We start from the raw sequence: 21660 nt of genomic DNA on the forward strand, positions 1-21660 counted from the left end.
GATATGTTTTGTGCTTGTTTGATTACAATGAACTATTGTTGTGACACATGGATTAATCTATTTTTCTACAGTCTTAAAGGATGGTAAAACAAATGAAGAAAAGACCACTTGACTTTAACCAAAGACTGATTAACCAAAATGTAACTTAAAAAATGAACAATGCCAAGTATGCAAGTCATTAAAATGTTGGTAGCAGGAAATTCATGAGACCACATATATTGCTATGTACAAAGATCACAGTTACAAAACTAAATAAAAGCAGAAGTGCAAACCATACATTAGTAGAGTGAGAGAGACTGATTCCACCAGTTTACATGAATAATGAGCACACCAGCAAGCATAGACATAAAAAAAATCTACCCAATCTTCATACCTGTCCCCAAATGTGTTTTCAGTGGAGAAGATAATGTTCAGGTCTCCCACAAGCTAACACTAGAGGGATATGACGACACTCATTGACACATTCTAAGAACTGATCCCTATTCATGATAGCCCTTTTAAATTTTACAAAGTAGAACCTTAAAGACTCCTTGGGCCATCAAAACCTGCTTCTTACTCCTCGTTGTAAATGTGCCCTTGCCCTGGATGTATCCAGATATGGTAGGTGTATGCAGTGCAATAGGGCTTTCGAGACTGATTCCAGGTAACCTCTCCTTTCTTGTCAATGTGTTGATTCTGAATAGGGATTAGAGATAGTAGCAGATGTTTTGCGTGTACAACAATGGAAGTACATCATTAAAGTACACATGAGCATGATAGATCGCTAAGTTTATGAACATATTCTATAGCAAGACACTTGATTAAGGCTATTTTTTCCAGTGTAGCTCTCAGGTATATGTTTATATTGTCTAAGGACATGAATGGCTGTCATGTGTTAATGTAGGCTTTGTGTATAATTTTTCAATTGTAGCCTTTAGTTTGCCTTTTAGCTCTATCCTTTTTACACTTCCTATTCTACTCTAAGATACCGCTACTGTTCATCTCTCTAATACCTTGTGTGAATTTGGTTTATCTTTTCTGCACATCAGTGGTACCCTCGCCAGAAAGTATGACATTTTTACTTGATGCTGAATTTACAGAAAGTAATATTTTTCATCTGCAGCCAGAGATAAAATGGTTTGAGCCAACTTAATGACGGTTGATTTGCAAGTTGGCTTCCTATTGTCTTTTTTCTTTCTAAATCGAATACTAAACATGGCCTTTTTTAACCAATTTGTTGATTTTTTTTTTCCATACAAAGTATGTGTTTATTATAGTAAAACTCCCAAGTAACTATTAATTGACTCAAATATCCATTACATGTCCTTGTTCGTGTTTACGGTACCGAATTATGATGAAATTAACAAATAAACCAGTTAGTTATATTGTATATATTAAGTGTTGATCTTTCACATGCAGAGATTAAATTGAACTCATAGTGTCGCTGTTCACCAGCAGAGGAAAACACCTCCACCCCTTGCTCGTGCTTTGTCACTGTAGGCTCAATCTCCTTGTCAAATTACAGTTCTGGAGGTGCTTTGGTCAACCATTCGCTACATATACGCTGTTTGCAAATGTAACTGATATTGGACCAGATTTTCATACCGGGATAATTAACACCATTCAACGTTGTTGAGTTGTTTTCCACTCTTGTCTCATGATGGCAGACAATGGATATTCAGCGACGGGCCTGCTTTACAGCTTTGCTGTCTTTCTTCAGTTGATTCACATCGGTAATGGAGACGTGAGCTATTCTTTTCCCGAGGAAATGAAACCCGGATCTGTTATAGGAAATATAGCAAAGGACCTTGGGCTGAACGTGGGGAAGTTATCTGCTCGGAAGGCCCGCATTGACAGCGAACCGAACCGTAAACGGTACTGTGACATAAATCTTAACACTGGAGATTTGATTGTAGCTGAAAGAATTGACAGAGAAGCGCTTTGCGGCGAAAAGGCATCTTGTATCCTTAAATTTGACTTGATCTTAGAGGCACCTCTTGAATTGCACCGCATTTCACTACAAATACATGATATTAATGATAATCCACCTGTATTTACTAAAGATGAAATCAAGATAGAAATAAACGAATTCGCTGTAAAAGGATCTCGTTTCCGTGTTTTGGAGGCGCACGATGTAGATATTGGCCAAAACACAGTTCAAAGCTATGCATTACAGGCGAACAATTATTTAGTGCTTAAAATTCAGTCAAAATCAGATGGGGGTAAATTTGCAGAGCTAGTGTTGGATAAGGAGTTAGACCGCGAGGAGGAGCAGGAATTGAGACTACTGCTTACTGCACTAGATGGAGGCAGCCCTCAAAGAACTGGCACTGCAACTGTGCATGTGACTGTCCTGGATGCTAATGATAACGCTCCTGTGTTTAGCCAAACCGTGTATGAAGCTATTCTGCCTGAAAACTCTCCTCTAGATACTGTAGTTGTTACAGTGGCTGCAACTGATGCAGATGAAGGTCTAAATGGTGAGGTGACTTATGAATTAAGTCGCATTTCAGAATCAGGAAGAAGAGTATTTGCTTTAAATCACACCTCAGGAGAAATTAAAATAATAGGGCCTTTGGATTTCGAGGAGGAGTCAATGTATGAAATGCGCGTTGACGCCAAAGATGGATATGGCCTCACCTCAGAGTCCAAAGTTATCATTCAAATCTCCGACGTTAATGACAATCCACCTGAAATAAATTTAAAATCTCTTAATAACCCCATACCTGAGAATGTGTCACGTGGTACAGAGGTGGGCATCATTAACGTGCAGGACAGAGACTCTGAGAATAACGGACAGGTCCGCTGCTCCATTCAGCAAGGCGCCCCTTTTAAGTTGGTTCCTTCTATTAAAAACTACTATTCTCTGGTGACTACAGGACAACTGGACCGTGAACTAGTATCTGATTACAACATTACAATCACTGCCACTGACGAGGGCTCTCCACCTCTGTCCTCCTCTAAAACTGTTCAGTTATCTGTTGCAGACATCAACGACAACCCACCTGTGTTTGAGGAACAGTCCTACAGCGCATATGTGACTGAAAATAACAAACCTGGCTCCACTTTATGTTCCGTTACTGCTCGAGACCCCGACTGGAGACAAAACGGTACAGTGATTTATTCTCTGTTACCTGGTGAGGTGAACGGAGCCCCGGTGTCCTCCTATGTATCCGTTAACGGGGATACGGGGGTGATCCACGCTGTGAGGTCGTTTGATTATGAACAGTTCAGGAGTTTTAAAGTGCAGGTGATGGCCAGAGACAACGGTTCTCCTCCGCTCAGCAGCAACGTGACCGTCAGTGTGTTCATATCGGATGTGAATGACAACTCTCCTCAGATACTGTACCCCGCCCCGGAGGGCAACTCCTTCATGACCGAGCTGGTCCCCAAAGCTGCACACGGAGGCTCTCTGGTGTCCAAAGTGATAGCGGTGGACGCGGACTCCGGACAGAACGCCTGGCTGTCGTATCATATAGTCAAATCCACTGATCCGGGACTTTTCAGCATTGGTCTCCACAGCGGAGAGATCAGGACACAGCGGGACATTTCTGAATCTGACAGCATGAAACAGAACCTCATTGTGTCAGTGAAAGATAACGGACAGCCCTCTCTCTCTGCCACCTGTTCCATGTATTTACTTATTTCTGATAACTTGGCTGAGGTCCCAGAACTGAAGGATATTTCTTATGATGAGAAGAATTCCAAACTGACCTCTTATCTGATCATCGCGCTGGTGTCTGTGTCCACCTTTTTTCTTACTTTTATCATCATCATCCTGGGTGTGAGGTTTTGTCGCAGGAGAAAGCCCAGACTGCTGTTTGATGGAGCAGTTGCCATCCCCAGCGCTTATCTCCCTCCTAATTACGCAGATGTTGACGGCACAGGAACTTTACGCAGCACTTATAATTATGACGCTTACTTGACAACAGGATCTAGAACCAGTGACTTTAAGTTCGTAACATCTTACAATGACAACACTCTGCCTGCTGACCAGACTCTGAGGAAAAATCCCACAGACTTTGCAGAAGTGTTTGGTCTGCCAGATGAGTCTCCAGAGGTAGGCCACTTCATTTTTTGTATCTAACATGTAACGTTGATTGCGCCCTTCAAATAGTATCGCTTTTCATCTAATTGTTTCAGTAAACATGACCGATTCGTCATGACTTCGTTTCATAATATAGAAGGTGTAATTTAAATTTTGTCTGGTTTGACACATTTAGTCCACTGCTTGAGTATGATTTTGTAGTATTTAACAAATAATTAATGAATCCAATGCTACTGAAATAAAAAAAAATAACACATATGCCTTTGAATTTCATATTCCAATGTATTTGTTTTTTGTTTTGAATCCACTAAAGGACTTCTTGAGAAAAAAGGAAAACAAGCAAGCTTATTATTTCCTGACTACTTGTTGAGATACAAGCATTTTGTAGCCACTGATAGGTGGCATATTTTGTTTAAAATGGAAACAAGCTTTTGGCTTCTTTGTTTATTAATGTTGTAATATTTCCCCTGTCACTTGTGATGTTAACTCAGAATTACTTTTTATGCTATCATGTCTCCTAGAAATTATGCTTGTATGCTACTAATTTGTAACAGGAATACGTTTACAGGGGAACATAATCCCGTTTGCTGTCGACATGATGAGCAATGTTTTTAATGAAAGTATCTGACAAGTCGCAAAAATGTTGATACAGAACAAACAAGTAAATGTTCAGTGACAACGTAATATCAGATCTTGGGATACAATATCCGCTCGTAGTCGCTACAGCATTATTATACGTTTTTGTGGTTATGTTCAGGAACTGGCAGCACTTGATTACGGTTAGGGAAATATCATGGTCTTTGATTAATACAGAAAAAGTCCGCAATGGACTTAAGCTCAAGACTCGACGTATCTATTGACATTTGACGGAAACCACAATCTTTCACGCGAAAATGTACTGCTTAATTTGTTCGAAAACTCGTTGCCTGTGAAAATAATCCAGGCAGTCATTGCGTGTTCACGGCAACGTAATTGAAAACCTATTTAGTAATATATAAACGCAATTTTCAGGAGACAGTGTACTGCTAGTTGAATAGTCAGTGCAGAAACTTTAAGAGCATAAATGTTAAATGAAGGAAATCTGTTGGTCTACTCTTAATCGTTCAGACTCTGTCCATGGTGCTGAACGGTGTTTACTCTGCATACACCTATTACAAACATATCAAAACCTTCCTGGCAAAACATCTCTGTGTGTTAATAATGAAATATTACACTGCAGTGCTGAGAACACCATGGCAGTACTGCGGCATCCTATGTTGGTCCAGTAGTTATTAATCTGTAATATTCCAAATAAACTCACGGCGTCGCTGCTTACTTGCAGATATGGGGAGGTTCATTTCTCCACCTACTCCACCAGCATTAAACAACAGGCCTGCCATTGTTGTAGGAGCGGCTATACGTACTGTAGCAATAACGTTTTGATTTAATCGGCGCCTGTATGAAGATTGGCGTGTTCGTATCATAATACGAGAGAAACAATGGACTTCAAAGGACAATCGTTGTGGAGCTTTGTCTATGGATTTGTTCTTTTAGTCGACACCACCGTTGCAGACCTCAGCTATTCTGTTCCAGAGGAGATGAGACCCGGATCCATTGTTGGAAATATTGCCAAAGATCTCGGACTAGAAGTAGGAAAATTGTCTTCTCGTAAAGCCCGTCTTGATACTGAGGAGAAGTACCAGCATTACTGCGATATTGATCTGAAAACAGGAAATTTTGTCATGAGGGAAAGGATTGACCGAGAGGAGCTTTGCGGGGAGAAGGTTTCGTGTATGCTTAAATTCGAATTAGTCCTAGAAAGCCCTTTGGAGCTGCACCGCATTTCACTGCTCATTCAGGATGTAAACGACAATTCACCTGTTTTTCCAAAGGATAACATTAAACTGGAAATAAGAGAATCAGCCGCCAAAGGAGCTCGATATCGTGTCAGTGAAGCACATGACGCTGACATCGGACAAAATACAGTTAAACAATACAGTTTACAGAAGAATGAACATTTTGTTTTATCTGTTCGAGAGGATACTGATGGGTCTAAGAACGTCGAGTTGGTGTTAGATAACGAGCTCGACCGTGAAAAACAACACGATTTAAATTTCGTGCTCATGGCCGTTGATGGTGGTAATCCACAAAGATCAGGAACTGCCATTGTACACGTGACTGTGTTGGATGCTAATGATAACGCCCCTGTGTTTGACCAAGCGGTTTATAAAGCCAGTCTACCTGAAAACTCTGCTCTTGAGACTGTTGTCATCATAGTAAGTGCCACTGATGCAGACGAAGGAGTCAATGGAGAAGTGACATATGAATTTAGCCGCATTTCAGAAAGGGCTAAAAAAGTTTTCTCATTGAACAGTAAAACTGGAGAGATAAAAGTCACAGGGCCACTCGATTTCGAGAGTGATTCTAAATATGAAATGCGAATCGATGCCAAAGATAGTTATGGACTTTCCTCTGATTCCAAAGTGATAATTGATATCACTGATGTTAATGACAACGCTCCAGTGATATATATGAAATCCTTGACTAACCCCATACCTGAGAATGTGTCACCTGGTACAGAAGTGGGCATCATTAACGTGCAGGACAGAGACTCTGAGAATAACGGACAGGTCCGCTGCTCCATTCAGCAAGGCGCCCCTTTTAAGTTGGTTCCTTCTATTAAAAACTACTATTCTCTGGTGACTACAGGGCAACTGGACCGTGAACTAGTATCTGATTACAACCTTACAATCACTGCCACTGACGAGGGCTCTCCACCTCTGTCCTCCTCTAAAACTGTTCAGTTATCTGTAGCAGACATCAACGACAACCCACCTGTGTTTGAGGAACAGTCCTACAGCGCATATGTGACTGAAAATAACAAACCTGGCTCCACTTTATGTTCCGTTAGTGCTCGAGACCCCGACTGGAGACAAAACGGTACAGTGATTTATTCTCTGTTACCTGGTGAGGTGAACGGAGCCCCGGTGTCCTCCTATGTATCTGTTAACGGAGACACGGGGGTGATCCACGCTGTGAGGTCGTTTGATTATGAACAGTTGAGGAGTTTTAAAGTCCACGTGATGGCCAGAGACAATGGTTCTCCTCCGCTCAGCAGCAACGTGACCGTCAGTGTGTTCATATCGGATGTGAATGACAACTCTCCTCAGATACTGTACCCCGCCCCGGAGGGCAACTCCTTCATGACCGAGCTGGTCCCCAAAGCTGCACACGGAGGCTCTCTGGTGTCCAAAGTGATAGCGGTGGACGCGGACTCCGGACAGAACGCCTGGCTGTCCTATCATATAGTCAAATCTACTGATCCGGGACTCTTCAGTATTGGTCTCCACAGCGGAGAGATCAGGACACAGCGGGACATTTCTGAATCTGACAGCATGAAACAGAACCTCATTGTGGCAGTGAAAGATAACGGACAGGCCTCTCTCTCTGCCACCTGTTCCATGTATTTACTTATTTCTGATAACTTGGCTGAGGTCCCAGAACTGAAGGATATTTCTTATGATGAGAAGAATTCCAAACTGACCTCTTATCTGATCATCGCGTTGGTGTCTGTATCCACATTTTTTCTGACCTTCATTATCATCATCCTGGGTGTGAGGTTTTGTCGCAGGAGAAAGCCCAGACTGTTGTTTGATGGAGCAGTTGCCATCCCCAGCGCTTATCTCCCTCCTAATTATGCAGATGTTGACGGCACAGGAACTTTACGCAGCACTTATAATTATGACGCCTACTTGACAACAGGATCCAGAACCAGTGACTTTAAGTTCGTCAGTACCTATAATGACAACACCCTCCCTGCAGACCAGACTATAAGAAAAAGTCCATCAGACTTTCTCGAAGCTTTTGGTGATTCTGACGATTCTTCACAGGTAAGAATTTCAGAATAAACGGTTTTGTATTTCACATGAGAGTTCAGCTACAATTCACCTGTGACTGTAAAGCGCACATATAGGCTATATCACATAAGTCTACATATTTAATCAAAAGACAAGAAAAAATCAGTCATTACATTGTCTAACCATAGTCTTAAATTGTTTTCCTTATATAATCATTCAATGACTGAAGATTCATTATGTAAATTAAGCACAAGCTAACTCTAATATTAAGAGGTTGAATTTGTATATACTGAGAATGGGAAAACATGGACCGATGGTTTAGACTGTTTGCTTTTGTAACATTGCCTCTGCATCCTTTGCTAGCCTATTATACTTTCTATTATAAGTTGATGGAATTTTGTTTTACAGCCCTTTAATGAAGTGTCGCTGTCCATGGTCCCGCACACAAGACAAATTCAGACATTCTTACTTGATTATTTTGTTATTATTATAATTATACTGTTAATGGAGCCGACCATGGTCATACTTTATAGCTATACCAAATACTTCTAAAACATCTTATTTTCCAGATGGTTTCAAGTTAAGCAAGTTACCATTAAAACAGTCTGCATTCAAATGTGAGTATAAATAGGTACATCTTGCAATGCAATCCATTCCAAAAATAGTAAATATTATATTTTCTGCTGTGTGAAACGTAGTTTTTAATTGTTGTTGATATTTTGCCTGAAAGTGGAGGTTGTGGCGAAGATACTAGGGTGCGTTGTATTAAGTGTTTCTAATAGGTTTGCTCATCTAAATATTTAAATAAACTGGATAAAACCCATTTAATGTAATGCAGCCTAAAACGCGTCTTAAATAACCTCGAGGACATTAGTTCAAATGTGTTTACATCTTTAGAACTCCCTTCCTTTTTTATAACATGTACCTGTAAATTATTCGGAAAGAAGTGGCTTAAAATCTTCACATTCATCAGTATAAGGCAGACAGCCATCTGCGGAATTGCAGAAATAACCCTCGTGATATATTGGACCCTTTATAGACCTGCAATAGACAACACAATGCTCCCACAGCGCTACAACTCATCCGCAACAAGTTACTCAGTTTTTATGCTGGTTAAGAGTTGCTGCTTTAAGTATTATCAATTGTGCTTTCTCGTTAGTATGCTTAATTTCACACAAATTGGCCTTTTTTCTGCTTTACTGTTAAATTGGACCCAGGCATACTTTTGCGTACTAGCAACACCCCCAATATTTGTACAAAATTACAAGTTTACCACATTTCAGTGTTAAGTCCGACCAACACCAGTCTTTTTGTTCGTGGTCGCCGAGTTCTGCCACGGAAGCACTGACGTTATTCTGTTATTTTGCGCGTATTTCTTTTGGAATATAAATGTTTTAACAGGCTGCTAAGTTTCGTGGCTCATTGAAGAAGAAATAAATTATTTTTTTTAGAAGCCATGCATGGTGGTTTTCTCTTGAAGTGTTTTTAGGAACAGGCGTTTTTGCTGATCTCCTGATTTATCCTAATAAGCTCTGTCAATGGTGCTGAAATCATGGTAGGTTGTTACACGGGAGGCATTTCTAAGGCATGTCTGTATACGTTGCTACCGGTATATCGGTTCCCTTTAATGACCCATATGTTAGTTAAATGTATACAGAAAACGGGAATAGTATTATTTACATTTTGCAAGTAAGTCTTGAAAGCCCCGTTCAGTATCTTTACATCAAATGTCTATGCGTGTTAAACATGTGTCAAACATGTGCTTCGCATTTTATCACCTGCTCAATTTCAAACGAACACACTGTGTCGCTGTCTGCCAGTTTACGAGAGATAGTACAATGTTGTGTAGCATACCGTCTCCACCCATTGTTCCCAAGCTGTGTTTCCAGTTATGTTGCGGCTGTGGAATAACGATGCTGATTTCTGGCTTTGGATTTGTCTGATTTAGTCCATCTTAAACGAATTACCGAGTTAAACGAAGTACCTTTTAAATTTTTTGTCTCAGCGGATATTTCTCATTTTATATCATGGAACACGAAGGATTTTCAAAGCTTGGCCTGGTTTCTCGCTTTGTCGTCTGTCTCCTTGCGCTGCAAAATGTATGTGCCGAGGTGAGCTATTCTATCCCAGAAGAGATGAAACCAAGAACTGTCATTGGAAATATAGCCAAAGATCTTGGTCTGGATATAAATACACTATCAACTCGCAAGGCTCGTATTGATACAGAAGGGAATAACGAACGATTTTGTGTTGTGAGTTTGAAAACCGGGGATTTAAGTGTCGCTGAGCGGATTGACAGAGAGAGTCTTTGTGGCACTAAACCATCTTGCATTTTATCCCAGGATCTTGTACTTGAGAATCCACTGGAATTGCATCGTATAAATCTACACATTCAAGATATCAACGACAACTTCCCCCAATTCAAAAGGGATTTAATTCGAATGGAAATAAGTGAGTCGGCGGAAAAGGGCACTCGTTTCGTAATAGAGGAAGCACATGACGATGACATTGGTCAAAATTCAGTTCAGAGGTATAGCCTACAAAAGAATGAAAATTTTGTTCTAATGATTGATGCTAATAAAGCTGAACTTGTTCTAGAGAATAAACTTGACAGAGAGAAACAACAAGAGATTAATTTGCTTCTAACAGCTGTTGATGGTGGTTCTCCACAGAGATCAGGTACTGTGATCATGTACATCACGGTACTGGATGCTAATGATAACGCCCCAGTGTTTAGCCAGGCCGTTTATAAAGCCAGTCTGCCTGAAAACTCTCCTCTAGATACTGTTGTGATCACAGTGAGTGCTACTGATGCAGATGATGGTGTTAATGGTAAGGTTAGGTATGACTTTGGTCATGTTTCAGAAACTGATGGAAAACTGTTTTCTATTGAAAGGGCTACTGGAGAAGTTAAATTAATTGGCAGTATTGACTTTGAGAAGAAGAATTCATTTGAACTTCGTGTCATGGCAAAAGATGGTTTAGGATTAAGCTCCTACGCTAAGGTTTACATAGATCTTATTGATGTAAATGACAATGCCCCTGTGATACATTTGAAATCTTTGACTAATGCCATACCTGAGAATGTGTCACCTGGTACAGAGGTGGGCATCATTAATGTGCAGGACAGAGACTCTGAGAATAACGGACAGGTCCGCTGCTCCATTCAGCAAAATGTCCCTTTTAAGTTGGTTCCTTCTATTAAAAACTACTATTCTCTGGTGACTACGGGACAACTGGACCGTGAACTAGTGTCTGATTACAACATTACAATCACTGCCACAGACGAGGGCTCTCCACCTCTGTCCTCCTCTAAAACCGTTCAGTTATCTGTAGCAGACATCAACGACAACCCACCTGTGTTTGAGGAACAGACCTACAGCGCATATGTGACTGAAAATAACAAACCTGGCTCCACTTTATGTTCCGTTACTGCTCGAGACCCTGACTGGCGACAAAACGGTACAGTGATTTATTCTCTGTTACCTGGTGAGGTGAACGGTGCCCCGATGTCCTCCTATGTATCTGTTAACGGAGACACGGGGGTGATTCACGCTGTGAGGTCATTTGATTATGAACAGTTCAGGAGTTTTAAAGTCCACGTGATGGCCAGAGACAATGGTTCTCCTCCGCTCAGCAGCAACGTGACCGTCAGTGTGTTCATATCTGATGTGAATGACAACTCTCCTCAGATACTGTACCCCGCCCCGGAGGGCAACTCCTTCATGACCGAGCTGGTCCCCAAAGCTGCACACGGAGGCTCTCTGGTGTCCAAAGTGATAGCGGTGGACGCGGACTCCGGACAGAACGCCTGGCTGTCCTATCATATAGTCAAATCCACTGATCCGGGACTTTTCAGTATTGGTCTCCACAGCGGAGAGATCAGGACACAGCGGGACATTTCTGAATCTGACAGCATGAAACAGAACCTCATTGTGTCAGTGAAAGATAACGGACAGCCCTCTCTCTCTGCCACCTGTTCCATGTATTTACTTATTTCTGATAACTTGGCTGAGGTCCCAGAACTGAAGGATATTTCTTATGATGAGAAGAATTCCAAACTGACCTCTTATCTGATCATCGCGCTCGTGTCTGTGTCCACCTTTTTTCTGACCTTCATTATCATCATCCTGGGTGTGAGGTTTTGTCGCAGGAGAAAGCCCAGACTATTGTTTGATGGAGCAGTTGCCATCCCCAGCGCTTATCTTCCTCCTAATTACGCAGATGTTGACGGCACAGGAACTTTACGCAGCACTTATAATTATGACGCCTACTTGACAACAGGGTCTAGAACCAGTGACTTTAAGTTCGTAACATCTTACAATGACAACACTCTGCCTGCTGACCAGACTCTGAGGAAAAGTCCATCAGACTTTGCTGAAGTGTTTGGGGATTGTGATAATTCTCCTGAGGTAAGAGTACCAAACATCTGATCCATTATTTGATCAAAAAAACGACATATTTTTTTTTTTAATTTGTGACTAGCAGTGTGAAATTGATATTGATCATTTAAAATAATATATCAGAAAAGCATATTCCTTCAGTGTCTATACGTTGTAAAGATTTGTCATTAGAAAAATTGGACTTCGAAAAAAAGTCAATCGTAGGAGTTCAAAAAAGTTATGACATTAGCAATTAATCAGGAATCTCAATTTTCTCAGAAACATTTACTAATTCATTTCACTACTAAATCTGTTGTTAGATTCAGTTTGTTTCCATTACAGAGTAGTTGTATTTGGTTGCATTTGTGGCTGCCTTTACAGCCATTTTTGTAGATGGACACACTTCGAGACTCCATTCTAGGTGAGGTTTTTAAATCTTGGCACATTTATTAAGTGCTGATATGTTTCATTTTCATAAAAGTTTGGTTATTTCCAACATGTTTATAGGAATCAGAGTCATATCAAATATCATTTCCTCTTTAACATATTGGAAACTTTTTCATTGATGATAATTTCCTTGATTTTGTTGACTAATTTAACTTTTGAGGGAACATTTAAACTTGTCTCAATGTTTGTTGTTGTGGGTAAGGATATGTTGTTCAGATAGACTCTTTTATTTCTTTCTTTGCTCACAGAAAATAACCCATACCCTGTTAATCATGTTATAACCTATGTTTGAAGGGGTCTCGTTGGTTATCTTTCATGTATGTAGTACATCATCTTCTACAGTAAAACTACATGTGTTTCAGTTTTGAGGAGCCTTCACGAGCAACAAATCCTCAATGTTTCTCTATATATTTCTAATGTCATATTCATATTTAGGTCGCAGATATGCTACCTATTTCCTTTTTACCTGTATGGTTCTTTATTTGCTAGTCTTTGAATGGTCATGAATTTGTTTCCATTTTCAGTTGCACTTTGCAGTAAAGTCTAGCTCTTTGTCAGAGTTGTGGGATTTTGTAACCACTGCGTAGCCTGTGCAAGATTGTAGTGGAATTAATCAAAGTGATTGCAATTTAAACCAATTTTATTCTTTTTGTGCCCTTAATAACTTGTTAATTTCCCCTTGTTTTTCCTCTCTAGAATTTAATGAAATGTCAGTAAAAAGTAATTTGTCATTAGGCTTAAATCATTCCTTACATTAATTAAACAAGTTAGTTGGTAATTTATTTAACAATTTCAGCGTTTGAGAAAAAAAAAAATTAAGGATGTCATTTTTCTTACTTTTTACAAATAAATTATAATTTGAGGCCAACGCAGTTGTGTGGATAGCTGTCATATCATTTCAAGAAATATTTAAGCACAAAGATCCAATCGCTAAAAGCTAAGCGTGGTAGACGCTTTTTAAACGGGGATATAAATGTTCATGCAAATATGAGTATTTTTCACACCTAAAAGCAGCACTCAATATGAGATCCCCAGTGAAATAAGGCTGTTGATTTAGAAGTGCCCTGTAGGTTTGATCCTCTTAACAAGTCTCAGGACATATTTCCGTTTAAAATTAACGTTTTCTTCATATATATCTGTTTTCGTTATTGTACGGTTTGTAAAGACAGATAGAAAAACAGCATGTAATTTCTAGAGGAGACTCACGATGTCGCTCTTCACTAGCTGTATATGATTGTGTATCCATATATCCACCCACTGTTGTCGACACATAATGTGACTTGAGACGCTGCAGTTGATCGTCCAGAGAGGCAGAGACTGGGACTTGTATTGTGTCGATTTGGGTCTAAATCCTTATTTTTTGGCTGTGTTCTTGTACACTGACTAGGAAACGTGAACTGTTTCAGTTCGGCGCCATGATGGCTATCACTGCATTCCCATTACAAAACGGTGTCGTGGCTTTACTTCTCTTGTCTTTGTATTTTGCCAATGGAGATATAAGCTATTCTTTTCCGGAGGAGGTGAGACGCGGATCCGTGATCGGAAATATCGCCAAAGACCTGGGCCTTGATGCAAACAGACTATCCTTTCGGAAGGCCCGCATTGATACCGATGGGAGCGCCAAACTTTATTGTGACATTAACCTAACGAACGGGGATCTGACTGTAGCCGAGAGGATTGACAGAGAGGGCCTTTGTGGAGACAAAGCATCCTGCGTGTTAAAACAGGAACTGATGTTAGAGAATCCATTAGAGTTGCATCGAATTAACCTTCATGTCCAGGACATAAATGATAACTCTCCTCAATTTAATAAAGATCTGATTCATATAGATATTCGTGAATCAGCGGCAAAAGGTGCTCGTTTTCCAATAGAAGAAGCACATGATGCGGACATAGGCAAATATTCAGTTCAGACGTACAACCTGCAGCAGAATGAGAATTTTATTTTGGGCGTTGGAACAAATTCAGTGGAACTCGTCCTTAACAAAGAGCTTGACCGTGAAACTTTAAAGGAAATTAATCTGCTTCTTACAGCTGTGGATGGTGGTTCCCCTCAAAAGTCAGGTACTGTGGTCATTCACATCACTGTACTGGATGCTAATGATAACGTCCCAGTGTTCGACCAGGCTGTTTATAAAACCAGTCTGCCTGAAAACTCTCCACTAGGTACGGTCGTGCTTACAGTAAGTGCAACTGATGCAGATGAGGGACTAAATGGAGATGTTACATATGATTTTGGACACATTTCAGAGGATGTTAAGTCAATGTTTACCATAGATCACAAGACAGGCGGTATAAAATTGATGACTGCGATTGATTTTGAATCAGTGTCATCATTTGAGCTGCGTGTCACAGCAAAAGATGGTTTGGGATTAACTTCTTATGCCAAAGTCATTATAGATGTTACTGATGTGAATGATAACGCCCCGGTTATATATCTAAAATCACTCAACAGTCCCATACCTGAGAATGTGTCACCTGGTACAGAGGTGGGCATCATTAATGTACAGGACAGAGACTCTGAGAATAACCGACAGGTCCGCTGCTCCATTCAGCAAAACGTCCCTTTTAAGTTGGTTCCTTCTATTAAAAACTACTATTCTCTGGTGACCACAGGACAACTGGACCGTGAACTAGTGTCTGATTACAACATTACAATCACCGCCAGTGACGAAGGCTCTCCACCTCTGTCCTCCTCTAAAACTGTTCAGTTATCTGTAGCAGACATCAACGACAACCCACCTGTGTTTGAGGAACAGACCTACAGCGCATATGTGACTGAAAATAACAAACCTGGCTCCACTTTATGTTCCGTTATTGCTCGAGACCCCGACTGGAGACAAAACGGTACAGTGATTTATTCTCTGTTACCTGGTGAGGTGAACGGAGCCCCGGTGTCCTCCTATGTATCTGTTAACGGAGACACGGGGGTGATCCACGCTGTGAGGTCGTTTGATTATGAACAGTTGAGGAGTTTTAAAGTCCACGTGATGGCCAGAGACAATGGTTCTCCTCCGCTCAGCAGCAACGTGACCGTCAGTGTGTTCATATCTGATGTGAATGACAACTCTCCTCAGATACTGTACCCCGCCCCGGAGGGCAACTCCTTCATGACCGAGCTGGTCCCCAAAGCTGCACACGGAGGCTCTCTGGTGTCCAAAGTGATAGCGGTGGACGCGGACTCCGGACAGAACGCCTGGCTGTCCTATCATATAGTCAAATCTACTGATCCGGGACTCTTCAGTATTGGTCTCCACAGCGGAGAGATCAGGACACAGCGGGACATTTCTGAATCTGACAGCATGAAACAGAACCTCATTGTGGCAGTGAAAGATAACGGACAGGCCTCTCTCTCTGCCACCTGTTCCATGTATTTACTTATTTCTGATAACTTGGCTGAGGTCCCAGAACTGAAGGATATTTCTTATGATGAGAAGAATTCCAAACTGACCTCTTATCTGATCATCGCGTTGGTGTCTGTATCCACATTTTTTCTGACCTTCATTATCATCATCCTGGGTGTGAGGTTTTGTCGCAGGAGAAAGCCCAGACTGTTGTTTGATGGAGCAGTTGCCATCCCCAGCGCTTATCTCCCTCCTAATTATGCAGATGTTGACGGCACAGGAACTTTACGCAGCACTTATAATTATGACGCCTACTTGACAACAGGGTCTAGAACCAGTGACTTTAAGTTCGTGACATCTTACAATGACAACACTCTGCCTGCTGACCAGACTCTGAGGAAAAGTCCATCAGACTTCGCTGAAGTGTTTCAAGATTCCTTGGAGCCCCTGGAGGTAGGCACATGCGCTTGTTTATAGCAGAGTCAATATCTCAATACATTTGGAGGTCTTGCTCTTAAAAATAGAAATCAGAATTTTTTACATTACGTAAACACCACTTTTATTGCTTAGTTAATATTTAGTTCATTGGCTGGACTGATGGATAAAAAACACGTGATTGCCATCAGAATAGTTGGCCTTTTGGCCTAAATTGCTTTTCTAAAACATTTAAAAGTGCATTGCTGTATATTTCTAAGAAAACGTACAACATTTTGAGTCCTGTCAAAGAAACAGTATCAAATCAATTAGGTCAAGCTATATATATTGAACCAGTAAGGTTTTTCATGAATCCATCGTATTCCTTAGCTCCCTATTGCCAGTATCATCCTTAAAATTTACCAATGTTGTACTCAATTTCTGTTATATTAACCGTGAAATACAAGTGCTTTTTATCAATTTTTGTATTCAGAAAACATACCACAGCTGGATCATTATTAATTTCGTTTTTGCAGTACTGAACGTCTTATGACACCCGTGATAAACATGAGCTCTGGTCCATGGTGCGAGTTACATTATACTAAGGTATCTATCCATGGTGCTGAAACCAGTTTAACCCGGACAATTCTCACTCTCATCACAGATGTGCAATAAAAGCAGTTTTAAAGAGTTAAATAATGGCATTTAAAACAGAAAACTCATATCTACATTTTCTTATAGTCTTTTATTGATGTATCAATCTGACTGCAGCCTAGGCTATGTTTTTTTATTCTTTCTCATCAGAATTCTTAATTATTTAAGTCTTTTGTAATACCTACAATTTGCTCACAGTGTCGCTCTCTACCAGGTTTAGTTAACTGTCCTACATTATGAACCACTACAGACATTCACATTTCCATATCACGATAGGTTGTTCTTTGGCGAGAGAAGCGAAGTCACATCATTTACAATCGTACATGCGCGTATTGTTCGAAGAAGATTCCGACTGGCTGGTATTTTTTTCTATTTTACAAGTCTTGGTTTTGGTGGAGTCGGAACTGGTCTACCAGGGAAATGGGATACAAAGGATTTTCAGTGCTCGGCCTGGTTGCCTCTTTGGGAGTTTTTCTTCTGCCGCTGCAAACCGTTTATGGAGATGTGGCCTATTCTTTTCCAGAGGAGATGAAACGCGGCTCAGTTGTTGGAAATATAGCGAAAGATATAGGGCTTGATGTGAGCAAACTGTCTGCTCGAAAGTCTCGTATTGATGCAGACGGGAACAACAAACGGTATTGTGACATTAATCTCAGTACGGGAGATATCATTGTTGTCGAAAGGATTGACAGAGAGGGACTTTGTGGCAAAAAGGCATCTTGCGTTTTAAAACAGGAACTTGTTTTAGAGAACCCGTTAGAGTTGCACCGCATTAGTGTTCACGTTCAAGACATCAACGATAATTCTCCACAATTTAAGAAGAATACAATAAAATTTGAAATTAGTGAATCGGCACCTAAAGGAAGTCGCTATCGTTTAGATGAGGGCCACGATGCAGATGTCGGGCAAAACGCTATCCAGGGCTATAGTATCGAGGCAAATGAAAACTTTAGGTTAAATGTTATTGCAAAGAGTGGTGGAGGGAAATACAGCGAATTAGTTCTAGAGAAAGAGTTGGATAGAGAGCAGCAGCAAGAGCTAACGATTGTGCTTGTCGCTACAGACGGAGGCACACCTCAGAGATCAGGTACTGCAGTCATTCACGTTACTGTGCTGGATGCTAATGATAACGCCCCAGTGTTTAGCCAAACCATTTATAAAGCTAGTCTTCCCGAAAACTCTCCTTTGGACACTGTAGTGCTCACGGTTAGCGCAATTGATGCAGACGAGGGAATACATGGAAAGGTGACTTATGAGTTTGATCACATTTCTGATGAAAATAACTTGTTTGCTCTTGATCAGGCAACAGGGGAGGTCAGAGTGAGTGGACCAATAGATTATGAGGATTTGTCCACCTATGAAATGCAAATTACAGCCAAGGATGGTCTTGGGTTAGTGTCATCCTGTACATTAATAATTGACGTTGCAGATGTCAATGACAACGCCCCCCTAACGTTTATTAAGTCCTTGAGAAATCTCATACCAGAAGATACCCCTCCCGGTACAGAGGTGGGCATCATTAACGTGCAGGACAGAGACTCTGAGAATAACGGACAGGTCCGCTGCTCCATTCTACAAAACGCCCCTTTTATGTTAGTCCCTTCTATTAAAAACTACTATTCTCTGGTAACTACGGGACAACTGGACCGTGAACTAGTGTCTGATTACAACATTACAATCATCGCCACTGACGAGGGTTCTCCACCTCTGTCCTCTTCTAAAACTGTTCAGTTATCTGTAGCAGACATCAACGACAACCCACCTGTGTTTGAGGAACAGTCCTACAGCGCATATGTGACTGAAAATAACAAACCTGGCTCCACTTTATGTTCCGTTACTGCTCGAGACCCCGACTGGAGACAAAACGGTACAGTGATTTATTCTCTGTTGCCTGGTGAGGTGAATGGAGCCCCGATGTCCTCCTGTCTATCTGTTAACGGAGACACGGGAGTGATCCACGCTGTGAGGTCGTTTGATTATGAACAGTTCAGGAGTTTTAAAGTGCACGTGATGGCCAGAGACAACGGTTCTCCTCCGCTCAGCAGCAACGTGACCGTTAGTGTGTTCATATCTGATGTGAATGACAACTCTCCTCAGATACTGTACCCCGCCCCGGAGGGCAACTCCTTCATGACGGAGCTGGTCCCCAAAGCTGCACACGGAGGCTCTCTGGTGTCCAAAGTGATAGCGGTGGACGCGGACTCCGGACAGAACGCCTGGCTGTCCTATCATATAGTCAAATCCACTGATCCGGGACTTTTCAGTATTGGTCTCCACAGCGGAGAGATCAGGACACAACGGGACATTTCTGAATCTGACAGCATGAAACAGAACCTTATTGTGTCAGTGAAAGATAACGGACAGCCCTCTCTGTCTGCCACCTGTTCCATGTATTTACTTATTTCTGATAACTTGGCTGAGGTCCCAGAACTGAAGGATATTTCTTATGATGAGAAGAATTCCAAACTGACCTCTTATCTGATCATCGCGCTGGTGTCAGTTTCCACCTTTTTTCTGACCTTCATTATCATCATCCTGGGTGTGAGGTTTTGTCGCAGGAGAAAGCCCAGACTATTGTTTGATGGAGCAGTTGCCATTCCCAGCGCTTATCTTCCTCCTAATTACGCAGATGTTGACGGTACAGGGACTTTACGCAGCACTTATAATTATGACGCCTACTTGACAACAGGGTCTAGAACCAGTGACTTTAAGTTCGTGACATCTTACAATGACAACACTCTGCCTGCTGACCAGACTCTGAGGAAAAGTCCATCAGACTTTGTTGACGAATTCGGTCAGTCAGACAATTCCTTAGAGGTAGGTTCACATATATTATACCTTTGCGCCTCCTGATTAACCACTATTCGTCCTGTTTATTTAATTTGTCAACTGCAACGGATTTCATAAAGGCATTTGAATATTTTGATGGTCATCTTTTGTACCATTTCATTGTCTCTATGAACTTTCACCTATTGTCTCATTGTACCTCGTTGCTCACTATGGTAACATGTTATGATGCAAGTTTTCAATATATTTCCACATTAATCTAAACAAGTTCTAACAATTCTATCAAGACTAATGTTTTTTTTTTGACTGGTTTGGCTAATCTAAGAATAACAAAACCTTCTTTTTCTAGCAAATATTTCCTTCAGAAAAACTATACATCAATGAGATCGCAGTTATTTGCACAGTGCCTTTGAAATGTGTTAGACACTATGTATTTGTGTCCATACTGGCTACAGTATAGGTAAACTACAGGAGTTATAGCCACATTCTATAGTTTGTCTCTTGTTCTTTGAAATATGTTTGGTCAGTTATGCTTTCTGATTATTCCAGCACAAACATCATGCTGCAGACCTAGCTGCCATGAGAGTGGATTGCATTTGGACTGTCAGTGTATTTGTTTCCCTTTTATACTTTCATGCACAAAGAAGTACAGTGAGGAAACCCTCTTCCTGTTCCTGCACATTTTGCACCACACTGTACCCTGGAACAGAGTAAACAAATAAATTGAAAGCAACACATGCAAAATTTATAATTTGGTATTTCAACCTTAAAATTCACCCTTTGTCATCTGGCAATAGAGTGAATTTAGACAACGCAAACCGCTGCCAAAAACTTGATCACAAGTTTCAAAATTTGTTGGATAACACAATTTAGTAGAGACACTTGTCGCAATTTACTTCATTTTCTTTTAGCTAATAGCATTAAGACATATAATTACCTTGGTGCTCAGTGAGGCACGACATATCTATCATTTAGTAATGAAAAGTGTGGGTCCATGAATGGCACCAGTGCTGACACACTTTATATCTTGGTTTAGTACAATGTACATATATATATATATATATATATATATATATATATATATATATATATATATATATATATATATATATATATATATATATATATATATATGTGTATATATATATATATATATATATATGTGTATATATATATGTGTATATATATATGTGTATATATATATATATATATATATATATATATATATATATATATATATATATATATATATATATATATATAATATTGTTTTTTACAATATTATTATATGCGAAGTCATAATGTTACACCAGTATGCCATCTTTTAGGGAGAGTTCTATCAACTTTCTACACAGCTGTAGCAGCTATATTTTCATAGGATAATACACAGATTAATACAGAAGAAGAAGTCATATGGATTCAGTAAGGGTGTTGTGCTAAAATCATAAAAGCATAACAAACAGTAAAGTGTGTACTCTGAGGAAATCCCTCTGGCTAAGGCCATTTATCACCTCATTTTGACATTTTCAGGTGTATCAAAGCACAGGTTAATACCTACATTAGTAGTTTACTGGCAATTGTCAAGTGGGGAAGGGTTTGTCTTTTCTTAGGAAAATGCCTCAGTTATTTCATGATAGGGGACTAAAGTTCTCTTAGTGTACCATGTACTGTACCCAGTGCAAGAATATACCTTACTAGCCTGGTAGTAGTTGTATTTGAATATACAAGTATGTGGTGTCAGTTGGGGTTCATTCTGTCCTTTCAGAAGG

The 21660-nt window shown here is 40.4% G+C and overlaps 5 protein-coding genes across 6 annotated transcripts in view; all 5 read left to right on the top strand.

The window, feature by feature from the left end:
- The first annotated feature begins 1563 nt into the window (after nt 1-1563).
- Nucleotides 1564-21660, top strand: part of LOC122990858 (protocadherin gamma-C5-like) — a 293120-nt gene continuing 273023 nt past the window's right edge. The window contains exon 1 of one of the 2 annotated variants that reach the window (XM_044364413.1): nt 1564-4039. In XM_044364413.1, coding sequence (XP_044220348.1) covers nt 1637-4039 — 2403 coding nt within the window. In that variant the 5' untranslated portion in view covers nt 1564-1636. The remainder of the gene's footprint in view (nt 4040-21660) is intronic. The other variant, XM_044364421.1, reaches the window with a different exon arrangement.
- LOC122990910 (protocadherin beta-15-like) lies at nt 5263-7914 on the top strand. Its single transcript, XM_044364483.1, has one exon. It carries the CDS (start codon nt 5506-5508, stop codon nt 7912-7914), a length of 2409 nt encoding a protein of 802 aa, XP_044220418.1. The 5' UTR covers nt 5263-5505.
- LOC122990911 (protocadherin gamma-A11-like) lies at nt 9891-12296 on the top strand. The gene has a single exon (XM_044364484.1). It carries the CDS (start codon nt 9891-9893, stop codon nt 12294-12296), a length of 2406 nt encoding a protein of 801 aa, XP_044220419.1.
- LOC122990912 (protocadherin beta-16-like) lies at nt 14108-16513 on the top strand. Its single transcript, XM_044364486.1, has one exon. The coding sequence runs from the start codon at nt 14108-14110 to the stop codon at nt 16511-16513; it is 2406 nt and encodes an 801-aa protein (XP_044220421.1).
- LOC122990883 (protocadherin beta-6-like) lies at nt 17278-20089 on the top strand. The gene has a single exon (XM_044364450.1). It carries the CDS (start codon nt 17525-17527, stop codon nt 19955-19957), a length of 2433 nt encoding a protein of 810 aa, XP_044220385.1. The 5' UTR covers nt 17278-17524; the 3' UTR covers nt 19958-20089.

The sequence above is a fragment of the Thunnus albacares genome, chromosome 10 (genome assembly GCF_914725855.1).
Source record: "Thunnus albacares chromosome 10, fThuAlb1.1, whole genome shotgun sequence".
NCBI classification, from domain to species: Eukaryota; Metazoa; Chordata; class Actinopteri; order Scombriformes; family Scombridae; genus Thunnus; species Thunnus albacares.